Consider the following 27,838-nt stretch of genomic DNA (forward strand, 5'->3'; position numbering starts at 1 on the left):
TAAATATTCCACAAAACTAATAAGACAATAGGATTAGTCAACAGTTGCAGGCAGCATTCAAGAAAGGAAGGCTGGGAGTTAAGAGGCTGTACCAATTACTGTGCCCAAGTGAAATGGGATAACCTCCAGCTCACTGTGGGTAGGTCAAACTGTTGTGCCATGATCATGTATTTCCTGAACTATACTGTTAATCAGCACTAAAGTTAGCCATATACATTACTGAGCAGTAGCTAACTGTTCAAAATGCAAGATGCCAACCATTAACTTCCTGATTGAAAAGTGAGCTATCAGATCAGTAACAAAGAACAATCTCAAATGTTTTTAAGTGTTAAGTCACTCCACTTGGACATAACTGTTTAACAAGGATTAATAGTCCAATTGTTTAAAAAATCACAACCAGGTTTATAGTCCAACAGTTTATTTGGAAGCACTAGCTTTCAGAGCACTGCTACTTAAGTGGTTGTGGAGTACAAGATCATAAGACACAATTTATAGCAAGTTTAGTCTGATACAACAAATGACATGGGGGGGGGAAAAAATATTGGATTGTTTAAGTCTCATCTTTTTAGAATGTCCATGTTGGTTTCAGATCTTTGTAACTAACTTTTGCAATTTACATTTCTTAAGCAAACTTTAACAGAGTCAGATCAGCCCTGATAATTCACTTGGTGTGAGGTGCTCTCATGCAGAGCAATCTACATATGTGCAATTTACATGTAATTTTACATATTAAAGAACTGAAACCAACATGGACATTTTAAAAGATGAGACTTAACAAGCAATCGGTCTTTTTTTCCAGTAGAAAATTTATCACAGTAAACTTGTGATAAATTGTCTTACGATTGTATACTCCACAACCACTTGATGAAGGAGCAGCACTCTGAAAGCTAGTGCTTCCAAATAAACCTGTTTGTTTGACTATAACAACCCAGTGTTGTGATTTTTAACTTAGTCCATTCCAGTCCAACACTGGCTTCTCAATTGTAATATGCCAGTAGTTTGGTTATGAACAAATTCCCAGAGTTAGCTAGTAATAAGGTTACATCAATTTACACTCTGCTACATATAAAAGCTTATTTTATTTTTAAGTATTGGCTTGAAGTTGTGATTTTTTTTATATATAGCCATCAACTAGTAATAAGTATGTGCAGTGCTGATGACAGTTTGCTTTTGAGGGATCAGAAGATTGACTGAACAAATCAGTTGAATTAAGTTTATGAAACCATGAAAGTACAATCATGATAATATTACAAAATATAAATGGGAGTCCAGTCAGTGTTTAACTCATGAAATATACACCCATAAAAATTGGAAAACCAGCACAAGAGAAACAGTTACTTTAGATACATTTTGTTTTAAATCTGATCAGAGGTTAAAAGGCACACAGTGACCTATGAAATAAGTCATTTACTTGAGTAATTAGTTACAAGCACTTGTGCCATCCTGAAGCTAGATGTGCTGTAAAGAAGGAAAGCTGCTTTACTTGACACTGATTGAAAATTAAAATCTTTTCTTTGCAAGTCTAGAAGCAGCCCAAATACTGGTTTTGTAGAGAGCAGCAGAAAAATCAATGCCTCTACACTGACTTTATCTCCTGCACCAATACTTCAGACAGATACTTGTTGCCTTGATGATTCATGGGTAACTAAAAGTGAGAGCACCAGGCATTAATAGGTTTAATAAATTCTCTAGAAGAATGACTATTGATCACTGGTGAATCTCTTTGTATTCAAAGGTCATTCTGTGGCAGATTAGTTCACCAATTTCTAATGAAAGAGAAGCAAGTTACTGTTCCTGTGATCTCAGTTAATTCTCTTCTCATCACTGCTCTCTCAGCAAAGGGGATGTTTCTGATGGTTCTTGAGTTTCCTCTTGTACTGCTTCTGAACGCTTAGTGGTCTTATTCAGTGCACCACCCTGAGAAACCACAAAATATCATGAAAAAGGTAAAGGTTGCTGTTTAAAATCAGTTAATAGTGAAGGAGGTAATGCATGCTTCATAGGAATGAGATGCAGACAGAAAATTTAATGTGTAAAAGAATTGCATTTTTTTTTTAAAAAGCTGTGGTTGATGGAAAAACTCAAGTCTGGCAGCATCGGAGGAGAAAGCAGAGTTAACATTTCACTGACCCTTCAGCAATTTGTTTGTTTAATCTGAAACCTGCAGGAAGGTAAATCCTGGGAAGGTGGAATTTTGGTTTCTTATTAATAAAGAACAATAGAACAGAAAGTGTTACAATGCATTGAGGGGCAAAGGGCCTGTAATGTTGTCCCAACCTGTGAAAATAATCTGATGCCCATCTAACCTAAACCTTTCCATTATTATCCATATGTATGTCCATTGCCCATTTACATGCCCTTAACATCAGTGAGTCTACTACTGTTGCAGGCAGGCTGTTCCACACCCCACAGAGTGAAGAAACCACCCCTAATATCTGTCCTAAATTTATTACCCCTCAATTTATGTCCCCTTGTGTTAGCTTTCATCAGAGGAAAAAGGCTCTCCCTGTCCACCCTACCTTACCCTCTGATTATTCTCATGTCTCAATTAAGTCACCTCTCAACCTCCTTCTCTCCAAAAACAGCCTCCGTTCCCTCAGCCTTTCCCCAGAAGACCTTCCTTCCATACAAGGCAACATGCTAGTAAATCTCCTCTGAACCCTTTCCAAAGCTTCCACATCCTTCATGTAAATGTGGTGACTAGAACTGCATCCTATATTCCATGTGCAGCCTTACCAGTGTCTCGTACAGCTGACGTATGACTTTGTAGTTCTGAAACTCCATCTCCCTACAAAAAATAAACACCAACACGCCATATGTCTTCTTAACAACCCTAACAACCTGGGGGGCAACTTTCAGGGATTTATGCACCGGGGCACAGATCTCTTCTTCTCCACTGCCAAAAATGTTACCATTAGCCCAGTGCTTTGCATTCCTGTTACTTCTGAAGTGAACTACTTCACTTTTCCGCATTAAACTCTATTTGCCACTTCTCAGCCCAGCTCTGCATCTTATGTCCCTCTGTAACCCACAACATTATCCACAACTCTGCCTACATTAGTATCATTGGCAAATTTACTATCCCATCCATATATGCAGGTCATGTATAAAAATGACAAACAGCAGTGGCCCCAAAACAGATCATTGTAGCACACCACTGGTAACTGAACTCCAGGATGAACATTTTTCATCAACCACCACCCTCTTCTTTCAGCTAGCCAATTTCTGATCCAAACCACTAAATCACCTTCAATGCTGAAGCTCCATATTTGGTGCAATAACCTACTGTGTGGAACCTTATCAAACACCTTACTGAAGTCCAAATACGCCACAACCAACCACCTTACCTTCATCCACGTGTTTCGTCACCTTGTCAAAGAACCTAAGGTTAGTGAGGCACTACCTTCCTTCACAAAAGTGTTGATTATCCCTAATCCAATTATTCCTTTCCAGATTATTATAAATCCTTTTCATAATTTTGTCCAAACCTTACCCACAACCAAAGTAAGACTCACTGGTCTATAATTACCAGGGTTCTCCTGACTGCCCTTCTTCAACAAGGGAACATTTGCTATCCTCCAGTCTTCTGGCACTACTCCTGTCAACAATGATAACAAAGATCAAAGCCAAAGGCTCTGTAACCTCCTCCCTGGCTTCCCAGAGAATTGGAGGATAAATCCCATCCGGCCCAGGCATCTTATCTATTTTCAGATCTTCCAAAACTGCTAAAACCTATTTTACAACCACAATCCCATCTAATCTTGCAGCCCATAAATCCGTATTCTCACTAGCATTACCCTTTTCCAATATAAATACTGATTAAAAGTATTCATTATGTCCTCAGATTCCACACACAACTTCCCACTACTATCTTTGATCGGCCCTGATCTTACTCTAGTCATTCTTTTCTTCCTGATATACCTATAGAAGACCTTAGGGTTTTCCTTGATCCTATCCACCCACAACCTCATGTCCCCTCCTGGCTCTTAACCTTCTCTTTAGATCTTTTCTGGCTAACTTATAACTTTCAAGCTCCCTAACCTGAGCCTTTACGCCTCATCCTCATAAGCCACCTTTTTCCTCTTGACAAGAGCTTTACCTTCAGTAAACCATGACTCCCTCTCTTGACAACTACCTCCCTCCCTGATAGGTATATAGAGTCATAGAGATGTACAGCATGGAAACAGACCCTTTGGTCCAACTCGTCCATGCCGACCAGATATCCCAACCCAATCTAGTCCCACCTGCCAGCACCCGGCCCATATCCCTCCAAACCCTTCCTATTCATAGACCCATCCAAATGCCTCTTAAATGTTGCAATTGTACCAGCCTCTGGCAGCTCATTCCATACACATACCACCCTCTGCGTGAAAACGTTGCCCCTTAGGTCTCTTTTATATCTTTCCCCTCTCATCCTAAACCTATGCCCTCTAGTTCTGGACTCCCCGATCCCAGGGAAAAGATTTTGTATATTTATCCTATCCATGCCCCTCATAATTTTGTAAACCCCTATAAGGTCATCCCTCAGCCTCCGACACTCCAGGGAAAACAGCCCCAGCCTGTTCAGCCTCTCCCTGTAGCTCAGATCCTCCAACCCTGGCAACATCCTTGTAAATCTTTCCTGAACCCTTTCAAGTTTCACAACAGGAGACCAGAATTGCACGCAATATTCCAATAGTAGCCTAACCAGTGTCCTGTACAGCCGCAACATAGAACATAGAAGGATACAGCGCAGTACAGGCCCTTCGGCCCTCGATGTTGCGCCGACCGAATCCTACCTAACCTATACTAGCCCAATAACTTCCAAATGCCTATCCAATGCCCGCTTAAATGCCCATAAAGAAGGAGAGTTCACCACTGATACGGGCAGGGCATTCCATGAACTCACAACCCGCTGTGTGAAGAATCTACCCCTAACATCTGTCCTATACCTACCACCCCTTAATTTAAAGCTATGTCCCCTAGTAACACCTGACTCCATTAGCGGTAAAAGGTTCTTAGTATCTACCCTATCTAAACCCCTAATCATCTTATACACTTCTATCAGATCTCCCCTAAACCTTCTCTTCTCCAATGAGAACAGCCCCAAGTGCCTCAGCCTTTCCTCATAAGATTTTCCTACCATTCCAGGCAACATCCTGGTAAACCTCCTCTGCACTCGTTCTAAAGCTTCCACATCCTTCCTATAGTATGGCGACCAAAACTGCACACAATACTCCAGATGAGGCCTCACCAGAGTCTTATACAACTGCAACATGACCTCAGGACTCCGGAACTCAATTCCTCTGCCAATAAAGCCCAGTACACCATATGCCTTCCTCACAGCACTATTTACCTGGGTGGCAACTTTCAGAGATCTGTGTACATGGACACCAAGATCCCTCTGCTCATCCACACTACCATGACCTCCCAACTCCTGTACTCAATACTCTGTCCAATAAAGGAAAGCATACCACTTTCTTCACTCTCCTATCTACCTGCGACTCCACTTTCAAGGAACTATGAGCCTGCACTCAAGGTCTCTTTGTTCAGCAACACTCCCTAGGAACTTACCATTAAGTGTATAAGTCCTGCTAAGATTTGCTTTCCCAAAATGCAGCACCTCGCATTTATCTGAATTAAACTCCAACTGCCACTTCTCAGCCCATTGGCCCATCTGGTCCAGATTCTGTTGTAATCTGAGGTAACCCTCTTCGCTGTCCACTACACCTCCAATTTTGGTGTCATCTGCAAACTTACTAACTGTACCTCTTATGCTCGCATCCAAATCATTTATGTAAATGACAAAAAGTAGAGGGCACAGCACCGATCCTTGTGGCACTGCACTGGTCACAGGTCTCCAGTCTGAAAAAACAACCCTCTACCACCACCCTCTGTCTTCTACCTTTGAGCCAGTTCTGTATCCAAATGGCTAGTCCTCCATGTATTCCATGAGATCTAAGCTTGCTAATCAGTCTCCCATGGGGAACGTTGTCGAACGCCTTACTGAAGTCCATATAGATCACATCTACTACTCTGCCCTCAATCTTCTTTGTTACTTCTTCAAAAAACTCAAATCAAGTTTGTGAGACATGATTTCCCACGCACAAAGCCATGTTGACTATCCTATCAAGAACCCCCAGTAGCTGTTCTTTGAATAAGCTCCATGTTTCAAGTGTGTCCATCCCCTGCAGTTTCCTTCCCCATCCTAAATCTTGTAATGGTTTGGTAGAGGCTGAATGAGAGGCAAACTGCTGGTCACATACCAGCTTGGCTCATTGGTACCAATCATTATTAAATATGCTGTTCAATTCCAGTGTTTGTTTTCAAACTCTGTTAAACATGGGAGATGTTGGTCATCACAAACTGGTTCTTCATATGGCTGTGTGAAGCCTTTTGCGCCCAAGCCAGAAAAACATTAATCTCCTTTAATCCTGTAGACTTGTACTGTTTGGTATTTCATCTGCTCATCTACATCTCGAGTGTTCTCTACCGACCTTTCAGGCAGTGAGTTACAGATACTCAACCCTCTGGATGAAGTAAAAAAGGTTTTCCAATCCTCTCTAAACTGGCTGCTTCTTACCTTAAATCCACCTAGTTACTGACCTGTCCGTGTCTATCTACACAACCTCAAATCAGGTTCCCCCACCCTCCACCTTCTCCACACTAGAAAAAAAAGGAAGACAACTCATTTCTCCATGGCTGAATCAGAGAGAGAAATAGGATTGCTGATAATTAAAATGCCTGCGTTATCACCAGTCAATAGAAGCTTTCTTAATGTTATAGATCAACCAGAACATATGTGCCAACCCAATGCATCACGTCCTTCCATTTAGCATAATCATACTGACAATTAGTTACTGTCAATTAGAGCTCACTATGAATGAGACAGACCGTGCACATTTATTTCAAGAAAAGCCTTTTAGAGTTAGTCATTGGATCGTGTTTAAATGCAACATTCAGCAGACAGACCAGCACATAACTCTGCACCACCCCAGTACAGGGCACTCTGATGTGTGGAAGTCTTGCCCGGGAAAATGGAATATTTTGCATCTGGTGAATGGCCCCAATCAGCATCGCATAAGAAATAATACCCAGAACCATGTGAACTTTCCATTACTGCCGGTTCCTTACCTCCTGTTTGTCCACTATGTTAAGGAAGATGGAGGCTATGACACAGCTGATGATATTCGCCAGAAGAAAGATCATCACTCTCTGCCAGTGCCACACTGGAATTTTCAGGCTCCTGGATGAGGATCAATAGATTGTGCTGAAAGCAAGTTGTTGAACAACCCAACTCCCATCCCACTACCCACTGTCTGAGAAAATAAAACCTCCAATCCAGAAAGGATTCCTCAGGCAAAGCATGATAGTGTTTGGCTCCAAATGTACACTGGATTTAAACATGAATTGGCATTAAAAAAAACTGCACCTATGGAATAATGTTTCATTAAGGAGCCAAGAAAGTTAGTGAGATTACATTCAGTGTGATCTTTTTTGTAAAAATGACAAAGCAGCACGATTGGAGATTTTCTAAGTTTGTTATTACAACAAGGAGCAATCTTACAGTAGAGTGTCATACCAAGGTTAAGGTGGATTATGATATCTTTATATCTTCAGGTCATATGCTGTGATATGATTGTGTGTTGTAGACCACTGACTGAGACAAAACAACACCAGGATACATCAGTGTTTCTTCACTTACCAACAATATTCACAGGTGAGGTATCAGAAGACTGGAGATTGGCTCAAATGGTGCCAGTATTTAAAGGTGGTAAGGAAAAGCCAGGAACTATAGACAGGTGAGCCTGACATTATTGGTGGGCAAGTTGTTGGAGGGAATCCTGAGGGACAGGATTTACATATATTTGGAATGGCAAAAACTGATCAGGGATAGTCAGTCAACATGGCTTTGTGCATGGGAAACCATGTCTCACGAACTTGATGGAGTTTTTTGAAGGAAAGACAAAGGATTGAGGAGGGCAGAGCATTAGATGTGATCTATATGGACTTCAGTAAGGCGTTCGACAAGGTTCCTCATGGGAGGCTGGTTAGCAAAGTTAGATTTCATGGAATACAGGAAGATCTAACCAGTTGAATGCAGAACTGGCTCAAATAGGTAGAACACAGAGGGTGATGGTGAAAGATTGCTTTTCAGACTGGAGGCCTGTGACCAGTGGAGTGCCACAAGGATTGGTGCTGGGTCCACTGCTTTTCATCATTTATATAAAATGATTTATATGTGAACATAGGAGGTATATAGTTTGTAAGTTTGCAGATGACACCAAAATTGGAGGTGTAGTGGACAGTGAAGAAGATTAACCTCAGATCTTGAGCAGATGGGCCAATGGCCTGAGGAGTGGCAGATGGAGTTGAATTTAGATAAACACGAGATGCTGCATTTTGGGAAAGCAAATCCTAGCAGGATTTATACACTTAGTGGTCAGGTCCTAGGGAGTGTTGCTGAACAAAGAGACCTTGGAGTACAGGTTCATAGCTTCTTCAAAGCAGAGTCACAGGGAGACACATAGTGAAGGAAGCATTTGGTATGCTTTCTTTTATTTGTCAGAGCATTGAGTACAGGAGTTGGGAGATCATGTTGCAGCTATACAGGACATGGATTAGGCCATCTTTGGAATACTGCGTGCAATTCTGGTCTCCTTCCTATCAGAAGGATGTTGTGAAACTTGAAAGGGTTCAGAAAAGATTTATAAGGATGTTGCCAGGGTTGGAGGGTTTGAGCTACAGGGAGAGGCTGAATAGGCTGAGGCTGTTTTCCCCGGAGCGTTGGAGGCTGAGGGGTGACCTTATAGAGGTTTATAAAATCAAGAGGGGCATGGTAGGATAAATAGACAAGGTCTTTTCCCAGGGGTGGGAGAGTCCGGAACTATAGGACATACATTTAAGATGAGAGGGGAAGGATTTAAAAGGACCTGAGGGGCAACATTTTCACAACGAGAGTGGTATGTGTATGGAATGAGTTGCCAGAGGTGGTGGAGGTTGGCACAATGACAAACATTTAAAAAGGCATCTGGATGGGTATATGAATAGCAAGAGTCAAGAAGGATATGAGCTAAATGCTGGGACTAGATTAGGTTAGGATATCTGGTTGTCATGGATGAGTTGGACTGGAGGGTCTGTTTGCTTGCTGTATGACTATTATTCTATAATTACATTTTTCACCCTGAATTTTGCCATCACCCTGTCCCTATGCACGGCCACCTCTTACATCAAAGCCATTTGCAGCTCTGCCAGCATGTCGTACAGTGTTCCTTCACTTTGTGATCACACTTATATTTCTGCAGTATGGCCCTTCGACCCAACAAGTTCATACTGACCCTCCAAAGAGTAAACAACCCAGACCCATTCCCCTACTCTATATTTACCCCTGATTAATGCACCTAACACTACGGGCAATTGAGAATAGTCAATTCACCTGACCTGCACATTTTTGGACTGTGGGAGGAAACCGGAGCACCCGGAGGAAACAAACGCAGACACAGAGAATGTGCAAACTCCACCCTGACAGTCGCCCATGGCAGGAATTGAAGCCATGTCCCTGGCGCTGAGAGGCAGCAGTGCTGACCACTCAGCCACCGTGCCAATGTACAATTGTTGTGCAATACATTAAGTCTATCAGTGATAGAACATTTACAGTACTGAATATGGTAAGTCATATTCAATTAGTATGGTAGAAAGAAACTAAGTGGGGGATGTAGAGGGTAACTCAGTACAGTCAAAACTGGAAAGGAAGCCAAGGCACATGATTCCAATGACAAGTTATTACACTTCATTATACACAAAAAAAAATACACTCACCTAGACTGGTTTCCAAGAAGCTGTCCAACTATTAAATTACAAAGTCCGCTACCAATCATTTGCACTGTTGTTGCAAGCCCCAAAGCTATTCCGATATTTGCTTGAGGAACTACCAAGAAAACTGATGGCCATAAACTTGCCTGTGAATACAACAACTTGTATTTATATAGTGCATTGAATACAGCCATCCAACATGCTTCATGGGAAGGGGGTTTGCCTTCGCCAAGGATGTGTTTGAGAGATGTTAATATTTTGGAACAGTTAGAGTAGATTATTATTATCACTATGATCAAGACCAGCTGTCAATTCCAAATTTATGTACTGAATTTAAAGTCATTTGAACCCAAATCCCCAAAGTATTAGAGTGAGCGCCTGCTTTATCACTCCCGTATCATTACCTCTACTCCACTAATATATACAATCCTTAAAATGAAAACATTAAATGAATGACATTGAATCAAAAATGTCTGCACCCAATTGTGTTATGGGGTAGGGAAGACTCTAACTTTTAAAAACACCATGTGCGTTTGAGGAAATTTTCAGACACCATTTGCTCAGATGCCCAAAACTATTTTACAAGAAAGCAAAAGATTTTCACCAAGGTTTTACCATCTTAAAATCATGACTGGATATTGAAGGGATCTGTGGCTTCTGTCATTTTAATCCAAACCCCTTCACCTGGACTTCCTCAAAACATCAACATTGCATCATTAAAATTATTTACTCAGTCTGTCAACCTGAAAAATGTGCAGTTGCCTGATCCAAAGGCTATTGCTGAAACTCATGTGACAATATTGTGGCTTTAAAAGGTGTATGTTGTCCTGGTTTTTTAGTTAAATAAAGCAAACAGCTTGTGGTGCCTTGGAATTTTTTTTTAAAAGTTGGAACAATAGAAGCAGCCTGGATGGGTGGGGTCAAGTTCCCACAGAACCACCATTTCAGTTAGCTGTAGCGAATAAAGACATATATCAGCTAGAAAGCTTAAGTTCTCTTCCTGTTGCTAGAGTTTCATGCAAAGCAATATATGTTCATGAGTTTGCCTTTACCAAGGGCGTGTTTATGAGATGTTAATATTTTGGAACAGTTAGAGTAGCTTATTATTTTAAGTATTTTGATAAAGCTACAGTTAAGCTAATTCGTTTATTTTGTCTGAATTTTAACTATATGAATAAAAAGTGTGTTTATTTCAACTCTGGCAGTTTGACCAGAATCAAGTTGCATCCAGAATGCAGTGTCTGGTACTCGCCTTTCAAATAAGAAAATATTAGGCTCCAGAATATCTCCTTGACATATTTTGAAGAGGTTCGGTCTGGTCTGTAACACTTAGGACAACCTGAACTATGTAAATCAGATCTGTACTTTGAGTATGTTCTCAGCTCTGTAGCACTGCATTTTTACTTTTTGAACGTTTGTGAAAGTATAGGCTATTCTTGGCCATGAACAGATTGCAAAGTAAAAGGTGGACCAGAATCATAAATGAAGGCAATGGCCCAGAGACCAGACCAGGCAGGAGTACATGCTCAACAGTTTGTTTAAAGTTGCAGGTGAGTTTCACAAGGAAATGTCAGAAGTCTCCAACACAGACTGAAGTAACTGACAAGCAAACCTACTCTAACTTGGTTGCCTGTGTTTAGTCCCTTTCTAAGTAAGGGTTAATACTTTCCAACAAATAGATTTTTTTATATTAAAGGAATGAATCCAAATATTACGCTTTTGTGTAAAGAAATATTGCGACTGTAACACACAACCTGGAATGCCTATTAAATGCTGGAATACTTCTCTACCTGCAAAGAGGTCTTAGAACATTTAGTGTAATTTGAGATCTTGGATTCTAAAGTAGAGCTAAATGAGTTTTAGTTTTATTCCTTATGAAGGTGACTTTATTTTTCTCAGGGACAGAACCTTTTTTTTAAAAATAAAGCACCAACAGTTCCAAGAAATCACAACACTTAAGCTAATTGACTTGACAAGCTCCCAGCTAAGGTCACTGCTGAAGAGTTTGGTGAACTTTCATGATCTACAGAGAGAAATGCTAGAGGCAAGTTCAGTTCAGAAGATAAACAGCACACCTGATATGGATCTTAAACACTCTCAAGGTAGTCCAAGTCAGAGAAAGTCAGTGAGTTAGCCTGAGTCTGTGATTCTCAAGGAGAAGCAGAGAGAATCACCTTTGGTGAATGTGGAGCAAGTTGCTGAAATGAAATATTTGCAAACTCATCAAATTAAAGCTTAAAATAAATTACTCCACTTGGTCAGAATATCTAAAGAATATTGTTTGGAGAACAGTTGAATTTTTTGCTGTTTATAAAGATCTTACCAAAGTTTCTTATATTCTATTTATATTTCCTTTTTTTGTATAATAAATATTGAGATTTTGTTGAAAGTTCATTGGCAGCCTCTTATTCAGTGACTGACCACCACAGTAAATCGGTTTGGTCGATCAGGTCAGGTTTCATTCTGGGAATTGTCTTGTTGAGTAATACTATCAGCGAGAATCACAACATACCACAACATAAGCTGGGACAGCCTCAACTTTGTTGGGATCAGAATCAGAATTAGGTTTTATTGTCATGTATACGCAAGTACAGGAGTACAGTGAAAAGTTTAAAATGTCACTTTTCACTGTGCCATCTTAGATATAAAGTGTCTTCGATTCAAAAAGTAGTAAAAGAAGAAAAGCTACATTACCTCACAGTGATTAAAAACAGTTAGAAAATAAGACATAGTTAAAAGGATAAACATTAGTCAGATAAACAGATTGCAGATAAACATTACGTTGCAGTGGATCAGTGCATGAGCTTGTGCACTGGTCTCACAAGCCTGTCCCCAAACATTCCCAATCCGTTCTGACACTCAGCCGTATTCTCATTTTACTGTAACAAATTGTTCTTACCCCAAATCAGGTAATTAAATCACAAGAGCAACATGATGCAGAAATCTGAAATAGCAACATGTAGTGCTGGAAACACTCAGCAGCTCTGCCAACATCTGTGGCAAATGAGACACAATTAAAGCATTAATGGATTTACATTAGCACCTCCGCACGCCAATTCCTGCAAACCCCTGGCTGTTAAACTAAGGTTGTGCCAGTTTTGTGCTTCCCAATCAGGAATGACTGCCTAAGGGAGATGCTTTGAGTAAAAAATGAGGTCTGCAGATGCTGGAGATCACAGCTGCAAATGTGTTGCTGGTCAAAGCACAGCAGGTTAGGCAGCATCTCAGGAATAGAGAATTCGACGTTTCGAGCATAAGCCGATGCTTTAACAAGCAGTTAATTAATTACACTCTGTGCACCCTCTTCATAACTGTAACCTCTTGAAACTAAAGTCTACATTATTAGCATCCATTGCATGAAGCACTGAATTCTTTGAGGGTGTGGTTATGGTCTTTTTTTAAAAAAGGCAAGCAGGTTCATTGCACCCCATGTGTTAATGGGGGTGGAGGGAATTGAGACAGAGGAAAGGTAACACAACACACAACAGACAAAACAACCAACCAGCTTACAGCAGCAAACGAATAGGTAACTCCCAGCCATATTGTAGAAACCAGAGGGGGTACGAAGGTGAAAGCCAGGAGCGCAAAAACTGGGAGTGTCAGTACAGCAGAGATCAGAGCAATTACTGCCCTCAGACCAACATAATCCTGGAAAACAAAACAAAACAGGACATTACACAGATAAATAAATGCAAGCCCTTCACATAGTCAAGACGAGTTTAGTTATTGTTAACGCCCAGGGTCAGGTTGTATGACAAAGCAGCTGATTTAATCTTCTTGGATCTTACTTTGTCTTATCAAAGGTTTGATGAAATATACTATCCTAATTTTTAAATCATTGCAGTTGACCCTGTTTTACAGCTCTATTTGTGTTTCTCTGAATGCATATGACCAATTAGGAAATAGTCATAAGTTTTACCAGACCTGAAAGCGGCTCCCTCATTAGAGAGAGAGGGGACTGATGGTGGTTTAACTGGAGGGTCACTGTGCCTCAGGGGAGGGGAGAGGTTGAGAAGGAGAGTCCTTCATGGTAACTTCAATTCCCTGTACCAGCTGAAGCCACATTGTTAGCAAGGCTCCACTCGAACCAGCTGAGTGGGCACTATGGAACAATTTGGGCTGACAGACCGGTTTTCCATGCTGTATTGCTCTAGGACATCCCAAACCAGCCATGCAGCAAACTGTTGGTTAGCTCAACTTTTCCCCTTGTCTGAAAGTGTGTGATGGACTGCAGCAGTTTAAGGCAGCAGTTCACCATCACCTTTTCAAGGCACATCTTGGAATATGTAACCGATGCTGGCGCAGCCTGTGACGCCCACATTTCAAAGTGAATTTTAAAAAAGCCCACTAGAACACTATAACACCGTTCCTACATTGTCATTGGGTCAAAGTTCTTTAACTCCCTCTGAGCACTGTGGGTGCCCTTACACTAAAAACTGTAGCAATTCAACAAGACATCTTTTCCAGAACAACCAAAAATGGGCAATAAACGCTCGCAGTACCCATATCCCATGAATGAATTTTTGAAAAAAGGTAGGTGTTCAATCTGCTAAGTATTGCCTTACCATTCCCCCCCGCCCCCCCACCCCGCCTCAATCACAAATGTGGCTTTTGCAACCATTTCCTTAGCTCTGTCATCACCCACATCCGCGTTACTTAAGATAGCACTTTCAAGCTAGAAATTGCTCTGTCTTTTGCCTCATCATTTTCCACAAACGAGGGAGGGGAGAGACAGAGAGAGAGAGACAGAGAGAGAGACAGAGAGAGAGACAGAGAGAGAGACAGAGAGAGAGACAGAGAGAGAGACAGAGAGAGAGACAGAGAGAGAGACAGAGAGAGAGAGAAAGATAGACAAACACAGACGAGAGAGAGAGAGAGAGACAGAGAGAGAGAGACAGAGAGAGAGAGACAGAGAGAGAGAGACAGAGAGAGAGAGACAGAGAGAGAGAGACAGAGAGAGAGAGATTAGACTAAGTGGGTTGGAGAATTTATTTCAAAGGAGTGGAGAGAGCAAGGATTAATTTGGTTATAAAAGAAGACAAACTGAATGGAAAGTAGATCCAAAAAACATCCAAAGACATAAAACAACAACAAAAGTAGTCCTGGTGTTGTTTTTAAAACAGAGAAAAATTATTTTAGGGCATGAACAGGCTCCCTCCCCTGGCCAGAATTGTCAAATGCAACCCAGCGATGTTTTATTTCTTTAATTGTCAAGCAACGTACTTAAAAGTAACAACTTAGTCGTGCATCAGCATTAGACAAAGTCGAACAATTCATTCCAGTATTCATTAGGATCTGATCATGATCTTTGCATTGGGTCCAATGGCCTGTGTACAATGAACTCCAGGCTCATAGCCTGATATTAACACTCCACAACCATGCAATAACAGATCACAAGCATATTTCCCAAACAATAAATTACAGATTACAAGTACAGGACACAGTACTGAGATTCAGAGTTAATAAATTGAGACATTAATTAGACAAAAATTTGTCTCATTAAGATTCCAAGTCTATCATTATCAGGGATATCAGATCATTGCTCTATGCAAGTGAATTTTGAAGTTATATTTATTTTATTCCTAATTGACTAATATTTTCAATAGTGTTAAAGGTAACATGTGCAAACACCACCAATCTGCCCTGTATGAAGCCCATGCTGTCATGATATGTTACACTCTGCTTTCTCAAACCGTCCTCACATTCATTACAATCACTCTGCAACATACCTCATCTAACTATCTAAAAAGGTGAGAGATTACAGAGCTCCAAGATGCAGAGAGATCTGGGTGCCAGAGTGCATGAATTACTGAAGGCTAGTATGCAGGTACAGCAAGTAAATCAGGAAAGATAATAGAATATCATGTTTATTACAATGGGAATTGGATGAAAGCGTTGGGACACTATGCTCCAGTTATACATAGCATTGGTAAGACCGCATCTTCAGTATTTTGTATAGTATTCGGCACTTTACTTGTAGAAAGATGATAATGCATTGGAAGTAGATCACAGAAAGTTTACTCGACTAATACTGGAGTGATGGCAGATTGCCCTATGAGGGAAGGCTAGATAGACTGGGCCTGTATCCTCTTCAGTTTAGAAGGGTCAGAGGTGACTGAACTGAAACATAAAAGTTCCTGAGGAGACTTGATCGGATGGACCTGGAAAGGATGATGCTTCCTCTTGTGAGAGAATCTGGAACAAGAGGTCACTGTTTAATTATAAAGAGTCAGCCATTTAAAACAGAGATGAGGAAACATTTTCTGAGGGTTATATTTGGAATTGTTTTCCTCAAAAGCTCGTGGATACAGGACCTTTGAATATCGTTAAGACAGAAGTAGTTGATTCTTGATTATCAAGAGGATGGACAATTATCAGGAATATGTAGAGTTTTGGTGTTAAAATCAGATCGGCCATGATCTTATTGAATGGTACAGCAGGCTCAAAGGGCCGAGTGGTCTGCTGTTATTCATTTGTACATGGAGGGTGATCCCTTTCTCTGCTGCCCTCCACTTCACCTGTCAAGTTAGATCTTTGTAGTTTTTCTGAAATACTGACGACATTATCTTTTCCAAGTGTCAGTTTTAAACAACTCCTTTTGCCCTTGTAAATTCATGCACCTCCTCCAGCAACCCCAAATAGTAACACAGCATTTTCACAATCAAAAGATTCCCTGATCAGAACAGTCTCAATATGTCGACAGGTCGTATTGAGGAAGCTGGGAGGCTGCAGAAGGACTTGGACAGACTAGGAGAGTATGCAGATGGAATACTATGTGGGAAAGTGAGAGGTTATGAACTTTAATAGTAAGAATAGAGGTGTAGCCTATTTTCTAAATGGGGAAAGGCTTTGGAAATCTGAAGCACAAAAGGACTTTAGGGTCCAGGTTCAAGGTTCCCTTAAGATTAATTGCCAACAGAACCTGCATGTTAGGAAGGCAAACATTAGCACGCATTTGAAAGGGCTAGAATTTCAAAACAAGAATATTTTGCTGAGGTTGCATAAGGCTTTGATCAGCCGTATTTAGAACATGGAGAGGACATTGGGGCCTCTTCACAAAAGGATATGCTGAGGTTGGATGGGATTCAGAGGAGATTTACATAAATGATCCTGGGGATAAAGTGCTTTTCATATGTGGAGTAGCTGAGAACTCTGGGTCTGCACTCGATGGAGTTTAGTCGGACATGAGGCGATCTCATTGAAACCTGCAGAATATTGAGGCGCCTGGATAGAGTGGACGTGGAGAAGAGGGAGAGACTAGGACTCGAGGGCACACCCTCAGAGTGAAGGGATGACCCCTTAGAATTTGAGGTGAGGAGGAATTTGTTCCAGAGGGCAGGGAATTTGTGGAACTCACTGCTGCAGGGGGCCATGGAGATCAAGTCTCAGTGTATTTAAGACAGAGATAAATAGGCTCTTAATTAGTCAGGGGATCAAGGGTTACAGGGAGAAGGCAGGAGAATGGGGTTGAGAAACATATCAGCCGTGGTTGAATGGCAGAGCAGACTCTAGCCCAATCCTGCTCCTATATCTTCCAGTTACATGGTTTAAAAATAGCCTATGACACATTATACAGGAACAGGCATTTTAAATAGCAGATTGAACCCAGTTCAAATTTAGGTTCGCACCGAGCACCTGCAAATGCACTGTAAAAATTGAAATGGTTAAATGAGCTCTCACACAATCTCTTCCAAGATATTTAAACCTTCCTGTCACACAGTGTGTGTTTTTTCACACAACAGACAAATAAGCTTAATCATTCTAAGCAGACAAATGGACCATTAATGGAGTGCATTTCAGACACACATTCACATTTTGATGAAGCGATATTCTAGATTAAAGGTCAGTTTAAGCGGTGTTCTGATCTACTTCCAGCTATAGTCAGGGATAGTCAAACAAACAACACCCAAGCTTGTTCACTCGCTCTCAAACCAAGTGATCCCAAACTGCTGTGCGATGAGGTAAACCAGATGGTACTCACAACAAGGATCCCAGCGACTGAAAACAGCAGCAGTGAGGCATCGTAGATAGCACCAGCAATATAGGAGGCTTCTTGCTGACTGTACCCAGAATATTTATCCTGAATAAATTTGCTGGAAAACAAACAAAGGCCTCTTCAAATTTAGGTCAGAGTTATAGGGTAACAGATTTACATTCAAGATAAAGGACTTCTACTCGAAACGTTGACTCTCCTGCTCCTCAGATGCTGCCTGACCTGCTTTTCCAGCACCACACTTTTTGAATAGGCAATTTCAGTAAAGTTCAACAGGTTTCCACATAAAAGCAAATAGTACGTATACTGGAAATCTGAAACAAATACAGAAATTGCTGGAGAAACCCAGGAGATTTGACAGCAACTGATGCAGGAAGCCTAGTGATGGGAGATAAGGAAATAGCAGGAGAACTTAACAAGTACTTTGCGTCAGTTTTCACAGTGGAAGACATGAGTAATATCCCAACAATTAAAGGGAGTCAAGGGACTGAGTTGAGTATAGTTGCCATTACAAAAGAGATAGTGCTAGAAAAGTTAAAAAGTCTTAAAATTGATAAATCTCCTGGCCCCGATGGGATACACCCTAGAGTTCTGAGAGAGGTGGCTGAGGAAATAGTGGAGGCATTGGTTGAGATCTTTCAAGAGTCACTGGAGTCAGGGAAAGTCCCGGATGATTGGAAGAGCGCTGTTGTAACCCCTTTGTTCAAGAAAGGATCAAGACAAAAGATGGAAAATTATAGGCCAATTAACCTAACCTCGGTTGGTGGTAAAATTCTAGAATCCATCATTAAGGATGAGGGTTCTAAATTCTTAGAAGAGCAGAGTCTGATTAGAACAAGTCAACATGGATTTAGTAAGGGGAGGTCATGCCTGACAAACCTGTTGGAATTCTTTGAAGAGATGACAAGTAGGTTAGACCAGGGAAACCCAGTGGATGTGGTCTATCTTGACTTTCAAAAGGTCTTTGATATGGTGCCACACGGGAGGCTGCTGAGCAAGGTGAGGGCACATGGTGTTCGAGGTGAGCTACTGGGATGGATTGAAGAGTGGCTGTCTGACAGAAGGCAGAGAGTTGGGATAAAAAGTTCTTTTTCGGAATGGCAGCCAGTGATGAGTGGTGTCCCGCAGGGTTCAGTGTTGGGGCCATAGCTGTTCGCATTATATATTAATGATCTGGATGAAGGGACTGGGGGCATTCTAGCGAAGTTTGCAGATGATACGAAGTTAGGTGGACAGGCAGGTAGTACTGAGGAAGTGGGGAGGCTACAGAAGAATCTAGACAGTTTGGGAGAGTCCAGGAAATGGCTGATGGAATTCAACGTGAGCAAATGCGAGGTCTTGCACTTTGGAAAAAAGAATAAAAGCATAGACTACTTTCTAAACAGTGAGAAAATTCGTAAAGCCAAAGGACAAAGGGATCTGGGAGTGCTAGTCGAGGATTCTCTGAAGGTAAACATGCAGATTGAGTCTGTGATTAAGAAAGCGAATGCAATGTTGTCACTTATCTCAAGAGGGTTGGAATATAAAAGCACCGTTGTGCTACTGAGACTTTATAAAACTCTGGTTAGGCCCCATTTGGAGTACTGTGTCCAGTTTTGGTTCCCACACGTCAGGAAGGATATACTGGCACTGGAACGTGTCCAGCGGAGATTCACACGGATGATCCCTGGAATGGTAGGTCTAACATATGAGGAACGGCTGAGGATCCTGAGATTGTATTCATTGGAGATTAGAAGATTAAGGGGAGACTTAATAGAGACATACAAGATAAAACATGGCTTGGAAAGGGTGGACGCTAGGAAATTGTTTCCATTAGGCAAGGAGACTAGGACCCGTGGACACAGCCTTAGAATTAGAGGGGGTCAATTCAGAACAGAAATGCGGAGACATCTTCAGCCAGAGAGTGGTGGGCCTGTGGAATTCATTGCCGCAGAGTGCAGTGGAGGCTGGGACACTAAATGTCTTCAAGGCAGAGATTGATAGATTCTTTTTGTCTCGAGGAATTAAGGGCTACGGGGAGAATGCTGGTAAGTGGAGTTGAAATGCCCATCAGCCATGATTGAATGGCGGAGTGGACTCGATGGGCCGATTGGCCTTACTTCCACTCCTGTGTCTTATGGACAGAAACAGACTTAATGTTTTGAGTTCAATAACAAAAGAACTGTCATATCGATCTTCAAACATTAACTGTTCTCTCTTCTCAGGTGCCGCCAGACTGCGCACTATGTTTATTTAGTTTCCACAGTTTATGTTTTAAATAACTAAATGCTAGAGGTTCCAACAAATACTCAACTGGAATTTCACAACAGTAATGTAATGAAACTGCTTTTGTACGTATAGTCCTGCACAGACCAGAACCCCATTCATATACCAGCAGCAGCAGCAGAATCACACTGTAGAATGTGAAAAAGGATACCTGCCAACACCACCCTGACTCAGTTCCTGTTTAGAAGCCGAGAGCGGGGCTATAGGGATAATTATCAGTGAGAATGGGAGAATCTGATAGGGGATAGAGAAAAAGACAGCTAAGAGGGGGAAGGGTAGATGGGCATGTGGGGGACTGGCAGAGATGGGACAGGGTGGTGGTGGTAGTGGGGTAACTGGCAGGCTGAGAGGGGTAACCCCAGGCTGAATGTTGACTCACTCGGATGAAATTCTGCGGAGACTGCCTGGACTGTTTCCCCTCCAAGAGGTGACTTAGGGTCAGTGTTGGTTAAACCCAACTCCTCAGCTCAGCCCCAGACACCAGCTCCCTCCCCCTTATCATCCTACATTGGGGCAGATTAGTTTTTCCTCTCTCTAGCTCTGTTACTTGACAAGAATGGCAAAACACTGACTTTATTCCGAAGCTTTGCTCCTTGGCACTTGTCTTTATGGTTATTTCTAATAATTACTGTTGTGCAGCCCTCACCCTCACCAGGGATGAAAAAGATTGAAAGGTGGAGATCCTATTGTGTTAAAACATACGCCAACAGCATACGGGACAAAAGAGGATTAAGCCACCCCATTCCAAATACACACACTCCCATGACCAGGTTAAAGAAAATTTAAACATCTACACTAAAAACAAAACATATACTTTTGCAGCCTTCCCCTGCTTATACAGTGACCACACTCTTCCACCATGGGGGAATAACTGTTCTTGTAGCATGCAGAGATTAGATTAGATTCCCTACAGTGTGGCCCTTTGGCCCAACAAGTCCACACTGACCCTCCGAAGAATAACCCACCAAGACCCATTTCTCTCTGACTAATGTATCTAATACGATGGGCAATTTAGCATGACCAAGTCACCTAACCTGCACGTCTTTGGATGGTGGGAGGAACCCCACACAGACACGGGGAGAATGTGCAAACTCCACACAGTCAGCTGCCCAAGGCTGGAATCGAACCTGGGCCCTTGGCGCTGTGAGGCAGCAGCACTAACCACGGAGTCACCGTGCCGCCCCACGCATCAAAACTCTCAAATACTCGCAACCTGCGAAAAGATCAATGAGACCCAAGAGGAATGTGGTACAAGGGTTTCAGATCCTGGACATTTTAAAACAGGGGAACACCCCTCACCTGGCATCAGCAACAAATGGGAAGATCCCGTTGTAAAAGAACATGATGGTGACCACAAGGAGCCAGTAGCGGAGAGACAAATAACGAATATCTTGGAAACGCTGAGGCGAAAGAAGAAAAATGGTAAGACAACAGCATCCTGGTGGAGGTTAAAGTCAACTCGAGCAACGTGTGATGAAATCTTGTGGATCCCTCCATCAGGGACCAGGAATCCTGCTCCATTTCAGGTAACAACTACTGAGGCAAATACAGACAGCTTACAGAAGGCCGAATCCCCCCCGAGATCCTTAAATCACGCACCACTTTTTTAGAATCCTCCAGAAGGACAGCATCTAGTCCAAGCTGTTTTGTGCCAACTTTATCCAGGACACTAACAACGATGGTGAAGACAAAACTAAGAACACACAGCAACATACCTGAGAAAAATGAAGCAGACGATTGATTAGTTTATAAACAGCAACTGCATCAATCCAAAAACTCTGATTTTCTATTTATACTCATTAACAGAATGAGGGCATCACTGGCTAGGCTACCATTTATTGCCCAGAGGCAATTAAGAGTCTGGAGTCATATGTTGGCCACACAAGATATGGGCAGATGTCCCTCAGGGAAGGAAGTTAGTGCACCAGACTGATTTTACCAATGATCGGTAGCAGTTGCATGGTCATCATTAGACATTCGTCTTTTTTTATTCCATTTGCCATGACAGAATTTGAACCCAATCCCCAGAACATTATTAATCCAGAGACCTCGGTAATCTAGCAATAATTCCACTAGGCCATCTCCTCCACTGTGGCAGTCAGACCTTAACAGCTGCCAAGTGCAGTCTCATATTTATATCATACCCATTCTTTATACAATGTCCCAAAATCTTTCGGAGGCTTCCTAACAAAAATGGATACTGAGCCAAAAGAGTTGGGAACAGCTTAAGGAAGGAAAGTCTGAAAAAGCCAGAGAGACAATGAAAGAGGGAGGAACGTGAAGCTCCCCAATAGCCAATGAGTGAAGGATGAAACTAGAGCCAATCTTTCCTCAAGTCAGATTTATTCAGACAGAAACATTACAAGTTTACGCCTGCGAGCCCACCCCGGTTCAACAAGTCCACACCCGCAAGTTCATCCCAGTTCAACAAGTCCACCCCTATGAGCCCACCATACAATTGAATTGAATTGAATTGAATTGATTGTCAGGTGTACTGAGGCACAGTGAAAAGCTTTGTCTTGCGAGCAATACAGGCAGATCACAGAGTTAAGTTGCATAGATAGTAAATAATAGGTAAACAGCGGCAAAAACAAAAACACAGGGACAGGTGAATATTCAGAGTTTGAGAGTCCATTCAGTATTCTAACAACAGTAGGGTAGAAACTGTTCCAAAACCGGCTGGTGCGTGTGTTCAGGCTGCTGTAGCTTCTCCCCATAGGAAGTGACTTTATATGCATTCAAACAACAACAACCCAAATCATTACCTGCAACCAACCTGAAACACAACTAGGTACAATAAATAAAGAATGGGACTGAGGTAACTGAAATCACTACAGGAAAGCACTAAGTTCATGGGGTCAAAAGTTATAACACCAGAGGCATTCAGTGACGTCGAGTTACGAGGTCATGAAATTTACTGAATATCTTTAGAAAGAGATTTTGCTAAATGCAAGTCACTCTCCAGGCACCAATTTTCCTCCTTTCTACAGTTAGAGGGAGCATTAGTGGCACTGGGCTGGTCTTAAACACCAGTTTGATGTACATGCTATGATGTACAGGATTTGTATTTGCACTTTTTTTAGTTATTGATGAATTAAAATAAACATTAACAGGTGAACGGTAATCTGACTACTAACCAATGATTACGTTAAGACAAACTGAATAAGCAGCACTTATCATATTTAGATTTACTCCCAATGTAAGACATAAGACCATTAGAAATAGGAGCAGGAGTAGGCCATTTGGCCCCCTCGAGCCTGCTCTGATCTTCAAGAGGATTATTACTGATCACTAAGATTTCTTTTCCCTTCAACCTCCTGAAACTTAAACATTAAGAAACTTTTCTCCCTCAAAACAAAAAAAAATAAATTCTTACCTCCCCAAAGTGTCCACTGAATTCCAAAGTTTCTCTCAATGGAGGACGTTAGGAAGAAGTTGAGGACACTGCCCAGACGGGAACAAGTCAACTGTAGGCCGAAAGCCAGCGAAAGCTCCTTACCTTTAAACCAGAATGCAATAATTCGGTCCTGAGCAACTGGGAGGTGAGGGGGCGGGGGGAGATGGGTGGGAAGAAAATACAAAAGGTGAGAAAACAGGAGCAGAAGGCCATTCCGCACAGTGAGACCAAGGCTGATCTTCTATCCCAATGTCTTATTGCTGTTTTCACCCCCACGCCCCTCGACTACTTCAGCCTCTCGCAATCCACTTCTTTCTTGAACACATTCAGTATTCGGTCCTCACTTCCCCCTGTGGTACAGATATCCACAAGTTCACCACCCTCTGAACGAAGACATTTTTCACCTCATACAGAGTGACCGGAGTCAGAAGTCACGTGGCACCAGGTTATAGTCCAACAGGGATTTATTTGAAATCACAAGCTTTCAGAGTGGACTTTACTTGACAAAGGAGCAGCGCTCTGAAGGCTTGTGATTTCAAGTAAATCCCCATTGGACTATAACCTGGTGCCATGTGACTTCTGACTTTGTCCACCCAAGTCCAACAGCGACACCTCCACATCAAGAATGACCCAAGATTGCAAAGCCTTCATTGTGGGAATCCTCTCTCTCAGCCAGAGGAAACGTAACTCCTCCATGTATTGTGCAGCCCTGTCTGAACATGGTGTGTTTCAATGAGATCGCCTTTCATTCTCTAAACTCCAGTGAATACACGCCCCTTCTCCCCTTATCTGACAAACATGCCACTGCAGGAATCATCAAATGAACCTCTACTGAACTCCCTCAGTAGTGACATATCCTTTCTCAGGTGGGGAGACCAAAACTGCACACAGTACTTGGTGCAGTCTCACCAAGGCCCTGTAAAACTACAGTAAGATTTTGTTGCTCCTCTACACAAACCCTCTCACAATATATCATTTGTCTGTCAAACTGCATGCCTTCAGTGACCAGTATACCAGGGCACCCAGCTCCCTTTGCATATTAATAATTCCCAATCAATCACTTAAATAGTAGCCTGACATTCTGTTGGTCTATGGAGTGGACAATTACACATTTATCCACATTATACAGCATCTGCCAAGCTGTTTCCCATTCACTCGACTTGTCTAATACCGTCCCAAAGCATCTATACGTTCTCTTCACTGCTCACAATCCCAACTAGTTGTGCATCATCAACAAAACATGGAAACCTGAATTCTTATTCCCTCACCCAACTTGTTAAATGTATCTTGTGTAAAGCTGAGATCCAAACACTGAACCAAGGTCCCCCATTTGTCAATGCCACCTCCCACCACTCCAAAAATAACATTTCTTTTGACTCATGTCAACCAGTTCTCAAGTTCAGTCAGCTACTCTCAAGACTAATTAAAAAGTGCAGCAGACACAAAGACACACACACTCTCTCTCTCAAACCTCAGTCAGACCTCCTTCCAGATTGTTCTACATAGTCATGTGACACTGACATCATGATACATTTCCATTGTGCTCTCTGCTGAGACCGTGACAAAAATCAAAAGTTGCCATGGTCTTACCCCACCATAGGGCTGCTCTCTCATGCAACCACATCTCAGGCAAGGGGAGAGGTTAAGATTCCTACAAGGTAACCTCAGACAGTGATGGGAATTGAACCCAAGCTGTTAGCATCACACTGCTTTGTAAGCCAACTGTCCAGCCAACTGAGCTAAACCAACCGCCATTGACAAATTAAAAAGGTAGTGACTGATCCATTCGGTGGGATATCTTCATTCTGCTGCCTGCCACCAGGAGGTAATATTTGCATAACCCTGCAAACCTTTGAGGAGCAGAAGGCAGCAGCACCGCTGCCCTATAGACTAGGGGGCACCTTCACTAGCTCCACTTCCAATATTCTCCCATTCAGTCTTTCAGGGAAGGTTTGGTGTTGCTGGCTATGCCCTTCCTAATTGCCCAAGGGAGTGGCTTCCTCTGCCATTTCAGAAGGCAATCCAGAATCAACTACTTTGACTGAGAGTCTGGAGTCATGTGTGGGCCAGATTGGGCAAGGATGGCAGATTGAAGGATTTTTACATCAAATGGTGATAGTCTCAATAATATTGGGCACGATAATTATCTTTAAATTCTGATTTACTCGTTAAATTTAAATTCCCCAGCTGCCACAGGAGAATTTAAATTTATGTCCTCAGATTATGGGCCTTTGAAGGACTAGTCCAGTGACATTTACACTTTGTCCCTGAAATAAATGCACTAAGTACATCCAACACAGATAGAACGTGCTCGGACTGCATCATTACAAAGCAACATGGAATCTGGACAAGACAAATCTGGTCTTCCCAAGGACTCTAATTTAAACTCTTAGCGAAGGAAAATGTCCATCCCAGAAGATAATAAATTCAATATAAATAGATACTCAGACAACAAATCAGATTCAAGATATTTTCAAGTTCTGGACTATTGCTAACAAAAATCAGGGCTATTCCAAAACAATTTGGTTTCTGGTATGGAACTCAAGATGTGGCAAAGCCATAGCACTCTCTCATTAAAACTCCAAAGTTATCCCACGGTGACCAAACACAGGGATGAGTGAAACACCCTGCAGCAAACATGGAGTTCTGCCAATGGATTTCTCTCAAAATTGTGAACCTTACCTTCTTTTCTTTAAAGATACTGTTTCAATTGAAAAAAAAGCTTCTACAGTAGGCAATTGTATGGGACACAGTTAAAAAATAAATGTTGTGAACAATGTCATGAGAAGAATCCATTAATTGTACTCATAGCCCCTACCAAGTGCTACATGTTTTTCCACATCTTTCCATTTACATTTCCAAACTAGACATTTTCCATTCAATCCTTCAGGGAACTGGGATTGAAACAGTGGGAGAGAAATAGTTATCATAAATGTGAGATTATTCTGGAAAGTTAACATTGAAGTATTTTCAGTTGTACATTCATACTGAAAAGGAAATCAACACGAATCCTCTCGGCTGGTTAATTCACAATCTACTACAATTAGGCCAGAACTGGTACTCACTGATCAGTGATCCATTGCTTGAGCCAAAGAGAAGTCGGCCAATGAACATCAGAGGCAAGAGGTAACATGTGCCCTTGAAGTGAGATCCTAAAGCAAAAGTAGCCGAACCCAGAACAATAAGGATGGAGAAAAGGATGATCCCAACTATGGTGGTGGGGGATGGGGTGAGAGGACAGAATCAGAAACAAATAATTTTGATTTTCACAAGAGAAAGACTCAACATTTAAACAGCAATTAAAATCAAGGATAAGAAAAAGCTGTTCAACAGTACTCATACACCTTGTTGTCTAACTTTACAATTTTAGCAACCAACGTCTTTTAAAGTGCTGTAATAAAAATCTCAAAAATCTTAAAAAGCCTTGATCTAATAAAAGAATGTTCTTGTCAGTTTCTAACCAACTGCAATTTGGAGTCTGCAACAGCACACCCATAAAAGAAACTAAAAAAAAAACCACCATCAGTAACGCCAACCTGCAGATTTGTAAGTGTCCAGATGTGGACTCCCGAAATTGCTGTCAGCTTCTAAGTAATAAATAGTGAATGCTGACAATTTTGTCATCATTACTACTGCAGAATCTGCATGTATTTCCTGTCATGGTTAAGAAAACCATTAAGTTGATTTCTCTCTGGCGTTCAAACATATATCATTTGGATTTGTCTACTCAATTAATCTAATGCTGTAACAATACACTGGCTTAAAGGGTCATAAAGACAAACTAGTTCCTGCACTTTTGCAATTCAGCTTCTCTGGATGGTCATCTGCCCCCAGAATGTTAATGAAGGTCTTGACTCTGGCAAATAATGTATCTTTGAGAAGATACGTTGCTAATTAGTCACTTGGGTTTCAGCTTGGAAGAGGTCAGTAACAAACCACAACTGATGCTGAAGGAGGTTTGAAGCTTCTGGAAATGGTAAAAGTTACCCAAATAAGAGTTACCCAGTCAGACAGCACAGTGCCAGAGATCCGGGTTCAATTCCCGCCTCAGAACATAAGAATTAGGAGCAGGAGTAGGCCGTCTGACCCTTCAAGCCTGCTCCACCATTCAGTAAGATCATGCCTGATCTGCATGGGTTTCCTCTTGTAAGAATATATATAGCTTACCGGTAAACTTTCGAGTGGGCGTGTCCTCAGCGTTTGGAGGTCACGTGGTCCTCTGATGCGTGCGCAGAGGATGATCACGTGATGCTCTGAGACGCGGGCGCGGTCACGGTCACGTGGTCTCCCTGTTTCTCGTTCCGGAAGAGTGCCGGGAGATCACGTGATCGGCCGTTTCGCGCCCCGGAAGTATGCGAGTTTGCCGTTTTGCGCCCGAAAGGAAGGCGCGT

The 27,838-nt window shown here is 41.9% G+C and overlaps 1 protein-coding gene across 2 annotated transcripts in view; it reads right to left on the reverse strand.

The window, feature by feature from the left end:
* Window positions 1-1,097: 1,097 nt before the first annotated feature.
* Window positions 1,098-27,838, reverse strand: part of mfsd1l (major facilitator superfamily domain containing 1-like) — a 42,188-nt gene continuing 15,447 nt past the window's right edge. For both annotated transcript variants that reach the window (XM_060840125.1, XM_060840123.1), the window contains 9 exons: window positions 26,513-26,656; window positions 23,427-23,585; window positions 21,650-21,765; window positions 21,350-21,450; window positions 17,774-17,885; window positions 13,303-13,440; window positions 9,799-9,938; window positions 7,114-7,225; window positions 1,098-1,917 (listed from right to left, as the gene is read on the reverse strand). In XM_060840125.1, coding sequence (XP_060696108.1) covers window positions 1,822-1,917; window positions 7,114-7,225; window positions 9,799-9,938; window positions 13,303-13,440; window positions 17,774-17,885; window positions 21,350-21,450; window positions 21,650-21,765; window positions 23,427-23,585; window positions 26,513-26,656 — 1,118 coding nt within the window. In that variant the 3' untranslated portion in view covers window positions 1,098-1,821. The remainder of the gene's footprint in view (window positions 1,918-7,113; window positions 7,226-9,798; window positions 9,939-13,302; window positions 13,441-17,773; window positions 17,886-21,349; window positions 21,451-21,649; window positions 21,766-23,426; window positions 23,586-26,512; window positions 26,657-27,838) is intronic.

This window comes from Hemiscyllium ocellatum, chromosome 20 (assembly GCF_020745735.1).
Source record: "Hemiscyllium ocellatum isolate sHemOce1 chromosome 20, sHemOce1.pat.X.cur, whole genome shotgun sequence".
NCBI classification, from domain to species: Eukaryota; Metazoa; Chordata; class Chondrichthyes; order Orectolobiformes; family Hemiscylliidae; genus Hemiscyllium; species Hemiscyllium ocellatum.